The 17,882-nt window shown below is 33.8% G+C and overlaps 1 protein-coding gene and 1 long non-coding RNA gene across 2 annotated transcripts; both read right to left on the reverse strand.

Annotated features, from left to right (window-relative positions):
* Positions 1-1,771: 1,771 nt before the first annotated feature.
* LOC146924778 (uncharacterized) lies at positions 1,772-5,623 on the reverse strand. Its single transcript, XR_015010258.1, has 2 exons — positions 5,213-5,623; positions 1,772-1,969 (listed from the first exon to the last, which is right to left on the reverse strand). It is a non-coding gene; the product is annotated as an uncharacterized LOC146924778 (long non-coding RNA).
* Positions 5,624-12,102: 6,479 nt separating this feature from the next.
* Positions 12,103-17,001, reverse strand: LOC146924779 (uncharacterized). The gene is made up of 9 exons (XM_085709734.1): positions 16,849-17,001; positions 15,491-15,694; positions 15,248-15,336; positions 15,018-15,156; positions 13,720-13,794; positions 13,474-13,595; positions 13,314-13,389; positions 13,153-13,212; positions 12,103-12,473 (listed from the first exon to the last, which is right to left on the reverse strand). The coding sequence occupies exons 2-9, from the start codon at positions 15,623-15,625 to the stop codon at positions 12,345-12,347; spliced, it is 825 nt and encodes a 274-aa protein (XP_085565860.1). The 5' UTR covers positions 15,626-15,694; positions 16,849-17,001; the 3' UTR covers positions 12,103-12,344.
* Positions 17,002-17,882: the final 881 nt, after the last annotated feature.

Here is a 17,882-nt window from a genome sequence, read left to right on the forward strand (position 1 = left end):
TAAATAGGTCAACTTAAGGTTTATAGAAAAGCCTGCTAATGATACCTGGTCGACCCATATATGTGTATTTACATATACTCTATTATATTAATAAATTTTCGGTTCCTTCAAATTTTCAATACCGCAATTTATTTATTTATTTTGTAATGTTTTTTTGTCATTCTGGCTTTCCAATAAGTTATAAAACTCATGGTATTACTCTCTTATTCCAATTCCAAAGAGCACACACATATTTTTTTTTTTTTTTTTTGCATTACCCACTTAATCTCTTACTATTGTCATTTCCATCTCATTTCAAATTATAAAGTATGGAACCATATTAATAAAAAAAAAAGCAAAAGGTCAATTGTATGTAGTATATACTTATTAGCCTCTACAAAATGGATGTACACTTTTACAAAATTCTATTGAATATACAAGCAATGTATGCTTATAAAGGGGAAAAGTGGAGGTACAAGCTTTACAAAATTTTATTTGCCTATTAGCCTTTTAAATAAAATTTGTTTATTAGTCTTTTTTATAAATAGGCCAAAGGTTTTATTTAAAATCCTTAGCATTAACTAGACTTTTATAATGGCTAATAGGATAGACCGGGCTTAAAGCAAAGCCTTTGATAGACTAATAGATAAGGTTTAGGCTTTAGTTTTTAAAACTAGGTATGACATATTTAAGAAAATCCAGAATGATTCTCTTAAAGTGGCACCCAATCAAGTGTTTTAGCTGGAACTTGTGATTTTCCCTTAACAACCTTCTCTCTATTAACTATGATTTCCTTCCTGGGGTACAACCAATGACAATTAGTAACATCATGACCAAGGTTCTGACAATGGGAGCAGAAATCCGGAAGCCATTCATAGGCCACCTCCACACAAAAAGAGAAATCATCTCTCTCGACCATAATCTCATGAAACAGCTTCTTTGAAAAATCCATGTCGACTAAAACCCTCACATAGTGGCCGAAATTTCTCTTGGACGTAGGAGTATCAATGACCAGTGGAGTGCCAACCGCACTTGCGATTTCCCGGAGTGTACATTCCATCCAATATTCTTGCGGCAGTTCCAATAACCGAATCCATACTTGTGCATGAGTGTTTCTTTGGTTATGCAAATTGAAGTCATTTATCCATTCAAAAAGTCGTAAGACCCCCGTTTCAGATTAATTGTTCCCATTGCCCAAACAATGTGTAAATCAGTTTCGGAAGCGAAAAAGAATTCATAATAATTGAAATTCTAGCACGCAACAAAGATGTTGAACGCGATGTTAAGACATACAAGATGTCAAGGAATACGTCAAGACATCATGACAACACAGGTTATAAACAACAACGATTAAAAAATAAAGACAGAAGGTAAACAACACAAGTTGTTTGTTAACCCAGTTCGGTGCAACGTCACCTACGTCTGGAGGCTACCAAGCTAGGAAGGAAATCTAGTATCAATTCAAATCATACATAAAAACTATCTCTAGTCTACTAGCTTCTCACTTAATCACTACCCGTGCAATTTTTTATCTAAGACTCTTCCTAGATATGAAATCCCCTACTCACTTCCTCTCAATCACAATCCTAGTGATCAACTTAACAGAATAACTAACTTGGAGACATACTTCTTTACAGACGAATTCACTCGTGCTTACAAGCTTATGAGTGATTTACAATTTACAACTCAACTAATAGTCCAACTCTAATATCAACAAGATACAATAGTAGCTGTAACACCCATACCAGACGTATCTAGAAAGTCTGGCACGTGCGTTAATATTAGTACTGGATACATTAAAATATACAACAATTAAAAACTTCGAATGAATAATATTTACATCAAGTTACGTTCGTATAAATAATAATACAACACAACTCATCCATACATAAAAATACATCCTTGATGTCCATAACGTCCTGCAGCTTTACGAACGAACCCTTGAAGTAATATCCATTCGGCTCCGAACATGCATAAACGTCCTGCTTATCTGAAACAAATAAGGATTGGGATGAGACATAATGTCTCAGTGAGTTCCCCTAAATCCTAGGCTATAGGCAACCTCAAGGGGAAACCTACGGTCACCACGTGTCTACATTACAACCTGACGGTTGATTATTCGTGTGTGGGGACTTGCATACTTAGACGGTAGTGCATACTAGAGCCGTCATAGTCTTATCTTAACTTGTTATAGGCTTCTCATCTATACATGTCATGGCGGTTGAGGGAACCTAAACCGCATTGCTAAGCATACGTTTTACGTAACAAGGCCTAAACATAAATAACATAACATACTCATGACATGATTCTAAACCGGACGATTAGGGAAACCTAAGGTCGTCACAGACATAGTTTTCTTCACTTGCTCTATACATAACTTACTCTCGTCTAATAGCATTTCATGCTCTTGTTCTTGTTCTTAAACATAATCATACATGGGCTCGATCATGAGCATAAACATAACATAATCATAATAAACATAATCGTATCTAAGTTCATTCATTAGGTTAGCGTTGAACAAACAGTTATTATCTTGATTCATTTTACGGATAGTCCCGGGTGGAGTAACCCCGAGATCAATCCCATACATGACTGATGTACGTACATCGGACTCCCTCGGTGTCATGCGGGTCCCTTGCGGCTTAAACCATTCCCCTTAGGTCGAGAACCTCCCGTATCCCCCTGGCGTGGATAACGAGAGACACGAGCACCTACGTCTTGTTACTCAGTGACATGCGGGTCCCTTACGGCTTGAATCGTTCTCATCATGAGAACCCCTTGTATCCCCCTGATGTGGATATCAAGAGACATGTCACCTACACTTATTAGTCATAGTCTTGTCGTGCATATAAGTTAAACATATACATACTTGCTTATTACCTCGGAACCTTAATCGATCCGATTAACGGTAACTTATCATTCTAGGTCATGCTTGCACAAACTTAATCATGGTGGAGAGAAATAACTTATCAATCCACGACTTATACTTGTTCATGTGCGAAGAGAATATACTTCGCGTCTTATTATTCTAGAAATTCTTGCTATCTTTCTAGTTCTCGACTAGCTAAGCCGAGGCTCTACATTCATGCCTTTCCTTAGTTCATTACTACCCCATCATACGTAAACTCTCTTGTGCCATTATTGTTGTACATGCTAAGATTGCCACGATTAATGATGCAAGGATCAATTGGCGATGCGTGCAAAGTTTCATTAATTACTAGAGACCGAAAATGCCATAAACCTAAGTTTCAAGCCGTTTATAAATTCTATGATTTGATAAAGCCAAACTTGTTCCAGTAGAAAAATAAGTGAAAACAGTGAAAGAACACTTCGAAACGATCGCTACGGACCCCCACACGACTGCCCCCAAGCACCCGAACGCAGAACAACGCGGAGGTTGTCCTGTCTGGGGCGCCTGGCGCCAGGAGTGGGGCGCCTAGCGCTGGCTCCCTGTGTGTTGGCGCCTAGCGCCCTTGTACAGGCGCAGCGCTGCGATTGTTGCGTTTTCGGTGTTTTCGGCTACGGGTTTTCGCCATTTTCGACCCAAAACTCGTCCAATTCGACCCTGTAATGCATCAAACTCATACAACAACATGTATAGCATCATTTAAACATAACTCATGGCAATTTTTAACATATAATCAACTAGAATTGGCTTGGGGTACTAAAGTTTCATAAAAACTAAACTTAACATAAATCATTATCCTTCACAAGATTAAACAACCCCAAAGGTGGGTAATTGATGTAAGTTTTTCCTACATGTTATATAACTATGTACACGTGAGTATATATAGGATCGTTTCCACAGGGAGTTACGTTAATTATAAGCATTTTCACAATAGTTCACATTAAGGGTTTGGATATAATTTGTTTGTTTGTAACACTATATCCACAGATGACATAAAAGTAAAAACGAGAGGGTATCGAACTATTTCGCTTGCTGTATAAGATAACGAGCAAGCATAACAGCAGCAATCTCTCAATCGATTAACAGATTCTAGCTTTATAACCAATACTATTACAATCATTTCTACAACATCCTTCGTGTCCAAAGCGACATCGTTATTTCTAAGTTAGCGTTTAAACATTCGTGTCCAAATCCCTTAAACAATAACAAAGTCGATCGGATAACTTAATCGACCGTGTCCAGCCTGATTAAGTATCCGAAAGCATTAAAATCTTGATTAAAAGTAATTATCAAAGGTTTACAAACTTGTCAAGAGTGATATAACATAAGATAGATTGTTATTCTAGTTCTAGATTCAAGAGTTTGTGTCCAAATCATCTTGAATCTCTTTGAAAGCATTAAAAGCAAGAATAACAACAATATTGAATCATTAAGCTAGAACCTTATATATTAAAAGATCAAAAGATTACATAATAGCTTGATTGTTACCTCAATACTACAAAGAAGGTGATAGTTACACATAGACATGTAAACTAATGCAAGGAATGAAGGAAAGATGAAGATTCCATGCCAAGATCCTTGATGTCTCAATGAATCTAGGGTTGAATCTACTCCTTAATCACTTGCTTTGTGTTTCTCTCTTGGAAATAGCTCTAACCTCTCTCTAGAAATGTATAAAATGTTTTAATGGAATAGTGAATAGTCTAGAGAGAGGGAAAACTTGTATTTAAATGGGCTGAAAACGTGTAATCTCGCTTAAGCGAGATACATCTCGCTCAAGCGAGAAGCCTAAATATCCAACCATGGCCAATGAAGTCTTGCCACGTAGCCATGCTCCTTGATGAAGTTGCATCTCGCGTAAGCAAGTTATAACTCGCGTAAGCGAGGTTGCTTGAAACTTAAACCGCCTTAGAATCCTGCTTGAGCGATTTGGAAGCGAGATGGGAGCGAAATTTACAATTGTTCCCTGGAGAAATCTCGCGTAAGTGAGATGATCTCGCGTAAGCGAGATTCTAAAATCCACAAGCGACCCTGGAAGCGAGATGCAAGCGAAGGTTGAGCTTCTCCCTGGAGGAATCTCGCTTAAGCGAGATGACCTCGCGTAAGCGAGATTTGCTTGGTTCACATACTTGAGTTTTGGTCCTTGCTTGTCATTTCCTGCATAAATTGGGTAGAATTAGGCATATAAAGCATAAATGGTATAATTACAACAATTGATTGCTTTTCCGTAGATAACTTGCATAACAAGTCACTAAAAATGCCTCTTTTAACACATGAAATATATTACTTTTGAGCACTTATCAGTAATCTATCTATGGAACTCACCTCTAATGTTTGCACTTGATTCCCAAAGCCTCCAAGCCAAAGCAAACAAAACCCTAGCTTTGATTCAACAAACATCCAAGCCTTAACTCATCATCCCATCTTCAAATCATCTTTCTCTTTGTTTCTTGATCATGAAGAATCATGGCTCAACATAGCTCAACCTCCATTCCAACCCAAACCCTAACTTGTAGAGCACATACCTTAAGAAGCAAAGTGGAAAGCAAGCTTAATCCAAGTCATTTTAAGCTCCCAATATCTTGTGGGATCCATAACCTTTGATTATTCATTCATGGGAGAAGTTTGAGAAGTAGTGATGGAGTGGGAGAAAGAGAGGAATGGCGTGAGAGAAGGGAAGAGAGGAGGAGGAGAAGATATTTCTCAAGCTAAGAGAGAGAAAAGAATAAGAATTATGAGATAATTCTTGCCCAAAATCAAATAAATATCTTCTGGCGTGCAATTACCCTTTTACCCTTGCCTCAAACGTGTTTAATCTGACACTGATACTTTATCCGTAATATGCTGACATGTCATAAAATATTTACATCACCCTTATCTTCCATGAATTTAATTCCTCTGACACGATCAACGGGTATTATACCGATACTGACAAGCGGGATGTTACATTAACTCACAAATAACAAGGACATACTAAAAACCCTAATTGACTCTTTTGTGAATTGCGGCTTCAGTAGTAAATTAGGTCTCGAGTCTTCCTTTATATAGCCTGATTGCAGAATGGGCTTGATGCATTAATCGGGCCAGACATCCAGCTGAATCACAAAACTTCAGCACAAATATTCTAAAGCAGATAAGATCTTTCCTTAAATGTTGCAACAACATTCTTAATAAACACACTAAGTACAATCCGCCTTACTCTGCTTCTAGAACCTACACGCTTCTTGGTTAACTCTTCGCACAAAACAAATCTTCAGAGAATCTTGAGGAATATCATGGTTAAAATTAGTTTCCAAGAAAACGGAACAAGGCACGCTTTGATGTCGTACTAACATCTTGTCCGACATATTGCTAGAACTCTTGTTTTAACAAAATGCAGCCAATGCATGTCTATAGACCTAACAATAACCCGACAACGGTGTCTAAGGTCCTACATTCTTCCAATGTTTTTGAAGCTTGAGCTGAACGTCCTTTGCACTGTACAATTTATCCCCCTTACTGAAGACTAGTCTCCCATGAAGGTTCTACTTCGACCCTCTTCTCATATGGTGCTTGAGAAATTCGAATACTTACTGCCTCTCCTCGGATTGATGGTTGTGATAAATTATCATTCTTTGAGGCACTACGTGAAGCGGTTAGGGCCTGAGCAAAGGTAATCGGTGCAGTTGCATTTGAAATCATGACATATGAAGGCTGCACACGAGCGGCTATGGACAAGACGTGCCGGTGCTGAAGTCTCCGCCTGCCAATCAAATGGCATGACAGAAGTGTGCAAAAATCCCACCACAAACTCAATAATTCAATTGATGTAATCCACGAGTGGACTTAGTACACATGATTGCACTTCAATCTAGCAATATACACGGCTGATTGTTGAATTAAAACCAACACCCAATTCCAAAAAAAAGTCCAAAGAGCAAGCACGACGTGGAATTCCACAAGGGGATTGAATCACACCCCAAATGAAAACACAAGTGCTTAAAGTTTAAGCACTTGTGTTTTCATTAAACTGCTTTGACGTGAGAAGTTAATGGAATTGAGATTTGAGATGAAGAGTATTTGAAAGGTTGATAATTGTTAATCCACGTTAAGACGGTGAATCTAGATTAGAAATTAGGGTTACATAAAATTAGGGTTTAAGCTTGGTTTGTTTAGGATTATGTCATTTAGACTCCCCAACAATCCTAAGATGAAGAAGTCTACTCACTCATGTTCATCGTAGACATGGGGGAAGAAGAGAGAAAATAACAGTAAAGTAAAATTGCGAGAAAGAAAGTAAAGAAATAAAGACTTTTATTGAAAATAGAAATATTCTAAGCAAAAGTAAGGTGAATGTTTATGGTGGAGAGCTACTCTATTTATAGCTTTACAATCGACTTAGAAACTAAGCAACTAAAAGGATAAAACGGTAAAGCTGCAACAGGGTAACTTGGGCTTGAAGAAAAGCAACAAAAGTGGACTCTGGGGACGGGCACGGCCGTGCCACATGTTGGCACGGGCCGTGCCAAGCTTCTGGTAAAGGGGATTTGTATTTTTGCCCCGTATCTTCGTATTCTTGTGCTGTATTTGCTCCAGTCCTCTTTCTTTTGCTCCAAGGCACCTTCCACCATATATTCATTCCTAAAATAAAATAAAAAGCAATTTAAAGTAAAATATTCTAAAAGGAAATAAAATGCAATAAAATAAAACTAAATCTTTAATAAAACTAAACTAAATAATGCATTAAATTAGACTAATCTATGACTCATCAAAGGTTCAAAGCGGCACTCATGCTAGGTGAAGAACCCTAGTAGAGCGTTTGGATCAAGTCACCCGACACAAAAAGTTAAATACTTGCGGTTCCGTTCGGGTTGGATGGCTTCTAGAAAAATGTTAAATACTTGCGGTTCCGTTCAGGTTGGATGGCTTCTAGAAAAATATTTGATCTGATCCAATTTTATGTGATTTATTTGGATCAACTTTTTTTTTTGAGGGTTGATCAACTTTTGGATATCCAACTTACAATTTTGTTAAAAGACCTATTAAAATTAATATTATTAACACACGAAAAAATCATATGTTTAATGAAGATAATCGATTATGTTTGAAACATATGAAATAGTAAAAAAAAATATTAAATTTAACTAATAAGTATTATTAAAAAATAGAAATCAATAAATAATAGATTGATGCAATATATTATACAAGTTAAAAATACATCACTATCAAATTTTTTTTAAGGATCACTATCAATATTTATGTTTACGGTTTTTATGTTTACGGTTTGTTTTGGAAAATGAAACAAAAATCCAATCGGATTCAAGTGGTTGTTACAAAAGCGCATCCAAACACATCCAATAAATTTTGGTTTTGTCCGGTTTTCGATTTTTTGATTGGTTTGGAGTCTTATTTTTTATCGTTTTAGATGTGAACACCCATACTTTCAACATACTTTGTGCTCCAATGTTCACTCCCCACTCTGCCCAGGCTCCACATGTTCACCAACTTCCGCTTGATTTGTACCCTAACCACATCGTATTGGGAGAGGTCTTCTCTGACACCACATGTAACATCTATACAAATTTAAGCATTATCGACTAACTCCAAAAGGCAACACAAGTCTTTTTCAGCATGTTTTGTCTACACTCGCACACTTTCCTAGAAACTTTCTAAAAGGCCATCTATCTCAAAATTGCTTGAAGTCAAACATGCTTAACTGTTAAGTTCTTATGGTTTTATCTTCCAAAAAGAAGATGCATATATCTTGTTGATATAATTGCACACAGTAAAGATCCCTCTTATTCTGATGTGAATTCAGTTCATTCATGTCTTCCTTTTTCTATAAGCATCCCAATAGTCGGTGTGTGGCGTATGAGCGTAGTTGTGAAAGATTATTAGTCCACAAGACATGTCCAAATCATGGATCTTGGGACATTTCTAGGCAAAACGACACATGGATGAATCGAGATCACGTCGGTATGGGAGGAATTCTAAAGGTGTGCATGTATGAAACTAAATGGTTGAAGGATGACTTATAAAAATATATTGTTACTAAATATACTGATAAAATGACATTATTTTCGATAGCCCATTAAGCAAGAACTTCACATTAAGCATGCCTCACTTATATCAATTTAAGATGGATGACCATTTGAGAAGTCTTCCGAAAAGCATGTCAATGAGGAAAAGCATGCTGGAAAGACTTTTTATGTTTTATGGAAAATATCTTGGCAGCCATGTACCTCGAAGGAGAAGTACCCCCTAAGTTAACCATGATGATTGTGTTGAAAAACCCCTCAAATCCACTTGGTATCTAGTAAGTTATACGAAGTTGCAACTCTCTGCATCTTTGCAAACCATGTTCATAACTCATTCATTGTTCTCAATCACATTTTATCATTGGAGATCTTTAAGAGTTTCTTTGTTTACACAAATTTTATTGCTTTCAAACTTGATTTTAAGTGTTAATACTTTGATTGATTTATTTTATTTTTACGCAAACAAGTTTTTGAATCGAAATGGTGCAGAAGGCTACATCGCCTCAATTTTTGTAGGTTCGATTTTTTCTTATACTTTTACTTAAGACAGTTATACTTGCACTAGTTGAACTCAGAAAATATAGTAGTATTATCAGTGCTACTTCCGGTACAATAAAAACTCAACAATTAAGCACAACTTAGATCAATTTTAGGATGGGTAACCTTCTTGATTGTGTCCTAAAAAGCATACGAGTAAAAACAGAACACATTAAAGAGACCCATATTGATTTGTATGGTCACTTGACAATACTTGAATTTGTCTAAGATGTTATAGGGTGGATCTCCATTTATTTAGTAGTGTCTCGGTCCACAAACATTTTTTTTTTGAAGGATGGTCCACAAACATGTTTTTTTTTTCTTTCAATTTTATTCTACTTAATATTTTATTCTTAATATGAATATTAAAAATTCAGTACCCGTGAACTTAACTCAGTTGGCAGGGACATTGCATAATTTATGCAGGGGCAGAAGTTCGAACTCATGACATCCCATTTATCAACATTTAAGATGTGTGAGCTTCGACCACTGAACTACTTGACAAAAAAAAAAAATTCATTAATCTATACTTTTATACCATTATACAGAGACAACGCAAAAGATACAGGGACAACGCAAAAGTTAACTAATTTTTGGCCAGACCCTTTTGTGCACAAATTTACCCTTAGGAACTCAATTTATTTGAAATATATATTAAAATTCAATTTTTTTCCGGTAGATATTAAAATTCAAATCTATACCATAATTATAGAAAATTTGAAAACTAACTAACTATTTTAGTTGTAATTTTTTTTAAAATCAAATTTTAAAAACATAAATTTAATAATAAATTTAAATAAATTATACTATTTTGAAAGGCAAAGAAAAAATAAATATAAAATGAAAGGCAAATAGAAACGAAAATTTAAATAAATTAGTTTTTGATTTTAAAAAGTGTGGCTGCTGGGATTCGAGCTCCATTTAAATAAATTATATAACAAAGGTAATATTAAAAAAACTAATTAAACTGAGTATATTATCAAATATGTATACGACCAAATAAATTTTTCAAAATAAATGTCATTTTCAATTTTTAATGTAATATTAATTACTTTTTTCAATAGTACCTTTTAATTATTATTATGCACACTACTTTCAAAGTACCACAACAATTCTACTTTAATTTATAATGATGGAAAATACACCAATAGTTAACAAGGCTATTTTCGAAAAAAATATTATGTCTATAGACAACATTATTGTATTTTAATTTCTTAATATGTATGTAACAACTTTAAACGACAATCATTTTAAAACAGAAAGAGTACAATAAAAAAACAGTTAAATGGACAAATTTGCTATTGTCTTTCGCTAATATTACATACGACATAGATAATAATACTTTTTATAATTTACTAATTACCAATTACATGATCGAGTCCCCTCAAAAAAAAAAAAATTACATGATCGAGTAAATATATCTAAGTTTAGTCTATATGATCGTGATGTATGTTAATATCTGTTGATTCAATAATTAGATTTATTTTTCCGTAAAAAATAAATTTATTGAAACCATATTACATTTCATCCGGAGCAACATGATTTTCAAAATAATAATAATAGTTTTAGTAAAAAAAATAAAATATAAATAGTTAATGCTCATAAAATGCAAAAATGATTTTTTGTGTTAATGTAATTTTTTTTGGGTATTATATTTTTTAATGTTAATTTTTTGAGGGGCATAAATTTTTATTTTTTTTGAAAGGAGAGGGGCATTTATGTTTTTTTTTTGAAAGATGTATTATATGATCGACTTTTCATCCAAGATATAATTTGCGGTTATAATGAAATAATTTCTTAGACATATGCTTGTTTGTTACGTCATAAAAGAAGTTTATTTGTTTGTTATAACCGGGAACGGATTTTCTCCATTTCTTTTTGAAAGGACATTGTTTTTAAGAGAAATGTTAACCGGTGCCCTCAGACACCGGTTAAGGATACGAAAAAAAAGAAATTTTTTAATTATGCATCCACTTCATTCTAAAGTTGCATGGAAACAGTTCAATGTTATAATTTAGAGATATTTTTTTTTTGCCTTTTGCCTTTTTATCATAAATTTCAAGGTGCAAAGGTAAACTCCCATTTGAGATGAAAAACTTAAAACCCTAAGACATCAAAAAATCTTTTGCTACCCGTAATTGAATTGGGTGGGGGGATTAGTTTACTTCAAAATATGCATACACTCCATTGACGTGACAACTTTCAAGGTTAACGACCACATCATATCCTCAAACTGAGAAAACTAACAAAGGGACTAAAGTGACGGACACTTAACAACTTCAAGTCTTTCCTTTTGAGGGATATGATTGCCTATTCACTCAATCTTCTTATGTATGCGTAGTTGAATTTTCACAGTTATGCTTTGGAGATATCAAATGGTTTTTTGTTTGGTTAGTTAAAGAAATGTAAGGATTGATCAGTTAGCAGAGCATTTAATCAGATGCATTGCTGAATTGAGAGATAGAAAATAGTAAATTGGAGTTGAAGTTTCTTAGTGCATGAAATAACAGTGGTGGGATGGGCAAGTGAAAGGATGTACATTACATAGTTGGTGAAACAGAGAAGAACGGAATCAGAAGAACATAGAAATGTGGTTTGTTTTGGAAGGTGCCACCAGCTCAGAATATTATGTGACTTGACAAATTTTGGATTACATAGATGTAGATACAGAATAAAGATTAAATTGAACTAATTAATGTACATAAAGAATAGGGATATTAAAAAACAGAACTAACATATTTATACAATATAAGTTCAGATCCACAATTGATCCAAACATGTTCTTTTCTGCTCTGTCACATTTTCCAGTACACATCATCTATGTTTTTACCCAGAGGGAAAGGACACAGAGACAAGGTGACCTGAACATCAGCATAACCTATATTTACCTTAACAAAAAAAATTCACTGCCTCTTCGCTAATGTCTTCATTAGCCCTTTGATAATCTTTGAAAACCAAATCAAGTTCATAACTGACAGCACCACTGGTACAACAACAACTAGTATTTGCCCAAAGGGGTGCATCTGCTGAACCTGTTATATCATTGAATATTGGCATTAGACCCTCAGATTTACCATGCAGATTTTGCTTGACCGGAAATTACAAAAGAAATGAATGAATCATTATTCCAAATCCCAAACAAAAGAGTACAAGTCTACAGTATTTTATCACAAACATGTTACAAAAAAAGACCACATTTGACTTGAGTATAGTTAGAAAACATATACAAATATTTATCAAATGGTGGTCAGAGGATAAAATACGAACTATATGTATGTATGGTGAAGATCAAAGTATATAGTCATGTGACTTACCACTAATCTCTAATCCATGCATGTAAAATCCAACATTCAAGATTCACTCCTACCACATCTCAAAAAAACCAAATGGACAAAATATACTACTAAACTAAATGCTGTCCTTTGCACCTAAAACTTGTAGGCCAAGATCACCTAAAATTTGTAGGCCATGATCCCACTTTCTTCCCCACATGAAAACAACAAATTACTCCCCTATAGCAAGTACATCATAGAAATAGATGTTGAGAAAGTGATCTTGTAGGCAAAAAATGGATGCATGTTTTGTCAATTATCATAGAAGTAAATATGAAGTTACATTAACAGACCAAAATTTCAGAATAAAGAGTTGTCTGCTACAAAAGCACCAGAGACACAAGACAATTCTTAAACTCGGTGTGTCGGTAGTTATTACCTGATCAAAGTGCAAGTAAGCATGATAAAACATGTACACGAACAAAAGTATTCTGGCAACCTGCAGATAGTTTCGGTAAGCATGTGCCAGAGCGGAAGAATGAGAACTCAACATGAAATTTGATTCACAAATATGTTTCAATCTGCAATGACTTGACCTACCAGCCAAGCAATGAATATCACAACCCCATTGATGAGATAAGCTTTTGACCTTTTCATTCCAGCTACATCAAGATACCTTCATGAACAAAATACGGAAATCATCAACAAATAAAAGAAAAATCACGACATAATGGGAGTTCAAATTTCAGTGCAAGATTACCATCTCAAGTTGATTCCAGGAGTTGTTGTCTCAGAGATGAGAACCATGTATGTGTACAGCTGCCCTTCTCCACTCAACATTGAATAGGCTACTGCTACTAAAGAAAAGAGATGATGAATCACCTGAACCAAATATGAAGTCACATTAAATCATCTCCAGATGGGTTGCTATCAAGTGAACAATCTTAAATTCAAATAAGAGTCTTCAGCTAAATAAATTATGTTCATCGAAAGACATGATCCTTACATACTCATATCCACCAAGAGCAGGAAAAAACCAAAATATCATCCCCAAGTCAGCCATGAAGTAACCAACAGAAACCTGTTGCAATAAATAAAATAAAACGTAAGTAATACAGACTTCATGACCAGATGAAAAAAAAGTGTTTCCAATAAAAATATGAGCTACAATTCTTAACACATTAATTAAGTTTTTCTACAGTGGCTCTATTAGCAAAATGAAGGTAGTGATAAGTCCATATTTGATTTAAATAATTACTAACAGATAGAAAGAATTACTAAAAAAGGAAATTTTAGCAGAAAATATGGATATTAAGACAATGAGAACTACTACTATTTAAGTAGTCGTTATATGACCTTAAAATCGTGCATAGGAATAAAAATAATATGATACATTTGTAATAACATTTGATATTGCTTTTACAAACTACAATGAGACACCAGTATAATGAAAAACTGATAACAGCCTTTCATTCTAAAACAACTAGTAAATCAATTTCATTCATCACACATTCTGGATTCATATGGTTCACATTATATTAGTCTGGTTTGTTCTTCAGCATGAACCTTATTGGTCGATTGTTTTGCATTTATTAGTTGGTTTATCCAAGATATCTTTTTGGGTCTAATTATGTTAAATGTGATATTCTCTCTTTCAATTGTTGTAACTGCAACAAAGTTAAAGCTTAGTAAGCTTTAGCTTGAGGAGGAGTGTTACAATATAAGAAAATATCTTATAATATATTTGATATTATGTTAGAGTAGTTTACTTCCCAAGTTTAGTTTCTATATTAGAGTATTTTAGCTTATCACTTAGAATTAGTTTTCATATTACTTGGTTATTACTATGCTTCATTTCCTTATTTCCCTATTTGTTTAGATTGTGAGTTCATGTATTCCTAAAAGTAGGGGCTAGTGTGTAGTCTTTTGTACCAAGTCAGTGACTTGACAGTATCAAATATTAGGGGACGTAAACCTGGTTTGATGGCTGGGGTGGAGGAGTTAAGAGCAGCGTGATAAGGAGGTCGAGGGTTCGATCCCAACTCCCCGTGTAATGTTAACAATTACTAATAATACTGACATTGAACGTTTAAAAAAAGAGTCAGCATCAAGTTGATTATCAATGATATTTCATCATGGTCGTATTTCTTCTTATTATCCCCCCTAATTTATCTAAACTCATAACTTCAAATGTTGAAATCCCCTCCTCATTATATGTGATTACTACTATTGTTTACAAAATCGAGTCTTGCAAGAGATAAAGAAAAGGTAAACAAAATAAAAAAATACCAAGACCATTCTTACCCCCAGAGCAAACGTAGACAACGCAGAACTCCGTTCTGTAAGAAGTTCAGCTGACTCGCTATCAGAATATAGATTTGAGCAAAACACCAAGTACAAAGACATTGTTGTTATAAAAATGGAATGGATAGTTGACATAGCACTGCGCAGAAAATAGAAAAATAAATCATTAAAAAACTATGTCATCAAAAACAAAAGAAGATATTTTCTACTAAATGAAAAAACTCACTCACCGGTTATTCCACTCAATACGTTGGATTCTAGTGAGGCTGGAATAGCTCTTAAAATGGATAGTGCTAAAGAGCTGAGTAAGATCATAGACCTGGAAAAATAGAAAATTTAGATTTTTTTTTTTGGCTAATGAATATTTTGAGATATATGTAACGATAATAACAAATAAAATAATGATAGTAACCTTAAATTATCTTAGGAAAATACTACATAAAATAGAATAGTAATAGTGCGATACAACATACCATCTTGCAAGCAAAAATGCCACCAATAATGGAAGTATATGGAATCAGAGGGTCTGCTAATAAATATTCCTTCACAAACAAATTAGCCTGGTTCTGGTATGATTTGAATTTCATAATTTCTTTAGAAGCCAACATTGCGACACTATCCTTTTAACGAGAAATATCGTGATGTTTGTTCGCGCTTTGCACCTTTTCACCACTCACCTGTTATATATGAATAATTACAAGATTGAACCTCGATGTCAACCAGAGATGAACACAACTTGATTTCCTATGAAAACAACTTTCAAGTATAACAATAACTACTACAGAAGTTAAATAACAGGTAGAAAAGAGTCATATGAAATAAAATACATGTCAATTGTGTGACAAATAGGCAATGGCAATAAGTAACTGATTACGACTTTCTTATAGACAAAGCAAGAATATTCACAGAAGAAAACAAAAGAAATGCAGGTAATTTGATGATGAGATATTCCTTGCAGAAAAGGACATCATGATTCATGATCTAGAATAGAAGTTCACATCCAAAGTTAAATAATAAAACTATTGAAAGTGATCCTAATCCCAAATCAACTCTAAAAGGTTAACAACTTCCCAGAAAAAATCCAAACCTTCTACACCAAACAAAGATACTAAAAAGTTTATTTACATTAAAACACACATCTTTGCCCATTACAACACTCCTTCCTTCCTCTCAACTTAAACCTCTGTAACACCAACACTTGCAAAGGAGTGTCCAGTGTCCGACACGTGTAAGAGTCCACACCAATGTGATTACATTTAATTATATTAGTTTTTGAAATTATTAACGTGCCAGTGTCATTTCCGGTGTCTGTGTCAATGCTGCATAGGTCAAAACCTCTGAAATTAGTCAAAAGGATAAAAAATGCTTGACGCCCTTTCTACATACCGAAATTTCACCAACAACCCTAAAAACTCCATCCTAGATTCCAAATGTATATACCAAGCAATGTAAACAAAAAGTAGCAAGCAAGCAAGCAACATTACCACAGATCCACCAACTAAACCAACAGAAATAAAATTATCAATATCAGAAATGAAAAAATCACTCGTATCGAGACGGTACACGACAAAAAGAATATACCAATCAGTAATTAACGGTTTGTTCATTAAAATGAATCAAGCTTCAACAGTTATCAGTTACAGATTACGATTCACTATGATCAATATATTTAGCAATAATAACAGAATAACAAGGAAGTTACTATTGTTAATATGAATATGAGTAACAATTACGAAAATCAATGAAAAAGTTGAGATTAAAGTATGATTAGAAAAACGGAATCGTTTAAGGTATGAGAGTAGTGAGAAGATGAAGGAAAAGAGAAACGTACCGATCGCAGTGAGGATATGTGAAAACCCTAAATCGATGGGATTGGGATTTTGGGAATGGGAAGAAGTGAGGTATGGTGGAGGAGGAAGATAACAATAGCAACAGAAAACCCACAAACTATGATGTTTCGCAACCGCGTCTCTCTTTCTTTTACACTCTCATTATAGTAATAGTTTTCTATATATAATATTCATATTTAATTTCTATATATAATATTCATATTTAATATTTGAAAATAAAATTTAATTTATATGCACGGTCGATATAAAATTATGTGTCGTAATATTAATTAATAAATATGAGAATGCATATGTTTATAAATAAATTAAACGACATGACAACACAACACATTGTGTAAAATAATTTTACACTGATATTGTATATCAATTTAATTTTTTTATAATATTGGCAAAAATTAATATTTGATAATAATATAATAACATTTTGGATTTTATACCATTTTTTGTCAAAATCGGTTCAACTGTTACGTAAAAATAGTAGCTTTCGTATTCGGCAATTAATCTAATTTATTGCATTCATTTTCAATATATGATAATGTTTTGCTATTTTGGATTTTCCCTTTAGTTTAAAATTAATTAAAAAAGAGAAAGTGTCATTTTCTTTTAAATCCATCCATAAAATATTTGAGCCATACATAAGGTTTAACTTAGCTGATAATCATCAATATTGTTATGTTGAACATTTTGGTCCAATTTAAACTCTAAACTTTACAGTTGATTGACACTTCCTCTCCAACACAAATAACTGAGAAAAAATATATAGTCTATAAATTAAATATAGATTGATAAGATGGATTCAGGTGATTGAGAAAGGGATATAAAAGTCACATGATAAGAAGCCAAAGGAGGTTATATAAAAACTACATTGTTGTATATTACTGGCTTGATCTGAAAGTCAAGCATCAAGATTTGGAAAAAATATTCGAACTTCTGTCATCGATCTATACAATATTAACTTGGCTCTTCTTAATTCAAAGATGTTTTCCAAATATAAATATTCAAAATAATAATTATA

Source organism: Medicago sativa, chromosome 5 (assembly GCF_051527215.1).
Source record: "Medicago sativa cultivar Bolivia chromosome 5, Bolivia_mono, whole genome shotgun sequence".
NCBI lineage: Eukaryota > Viridiplantae > Streptophyta > Magnoliopsida > Fabales > Fabaceae > Medicago > Medicago sativa.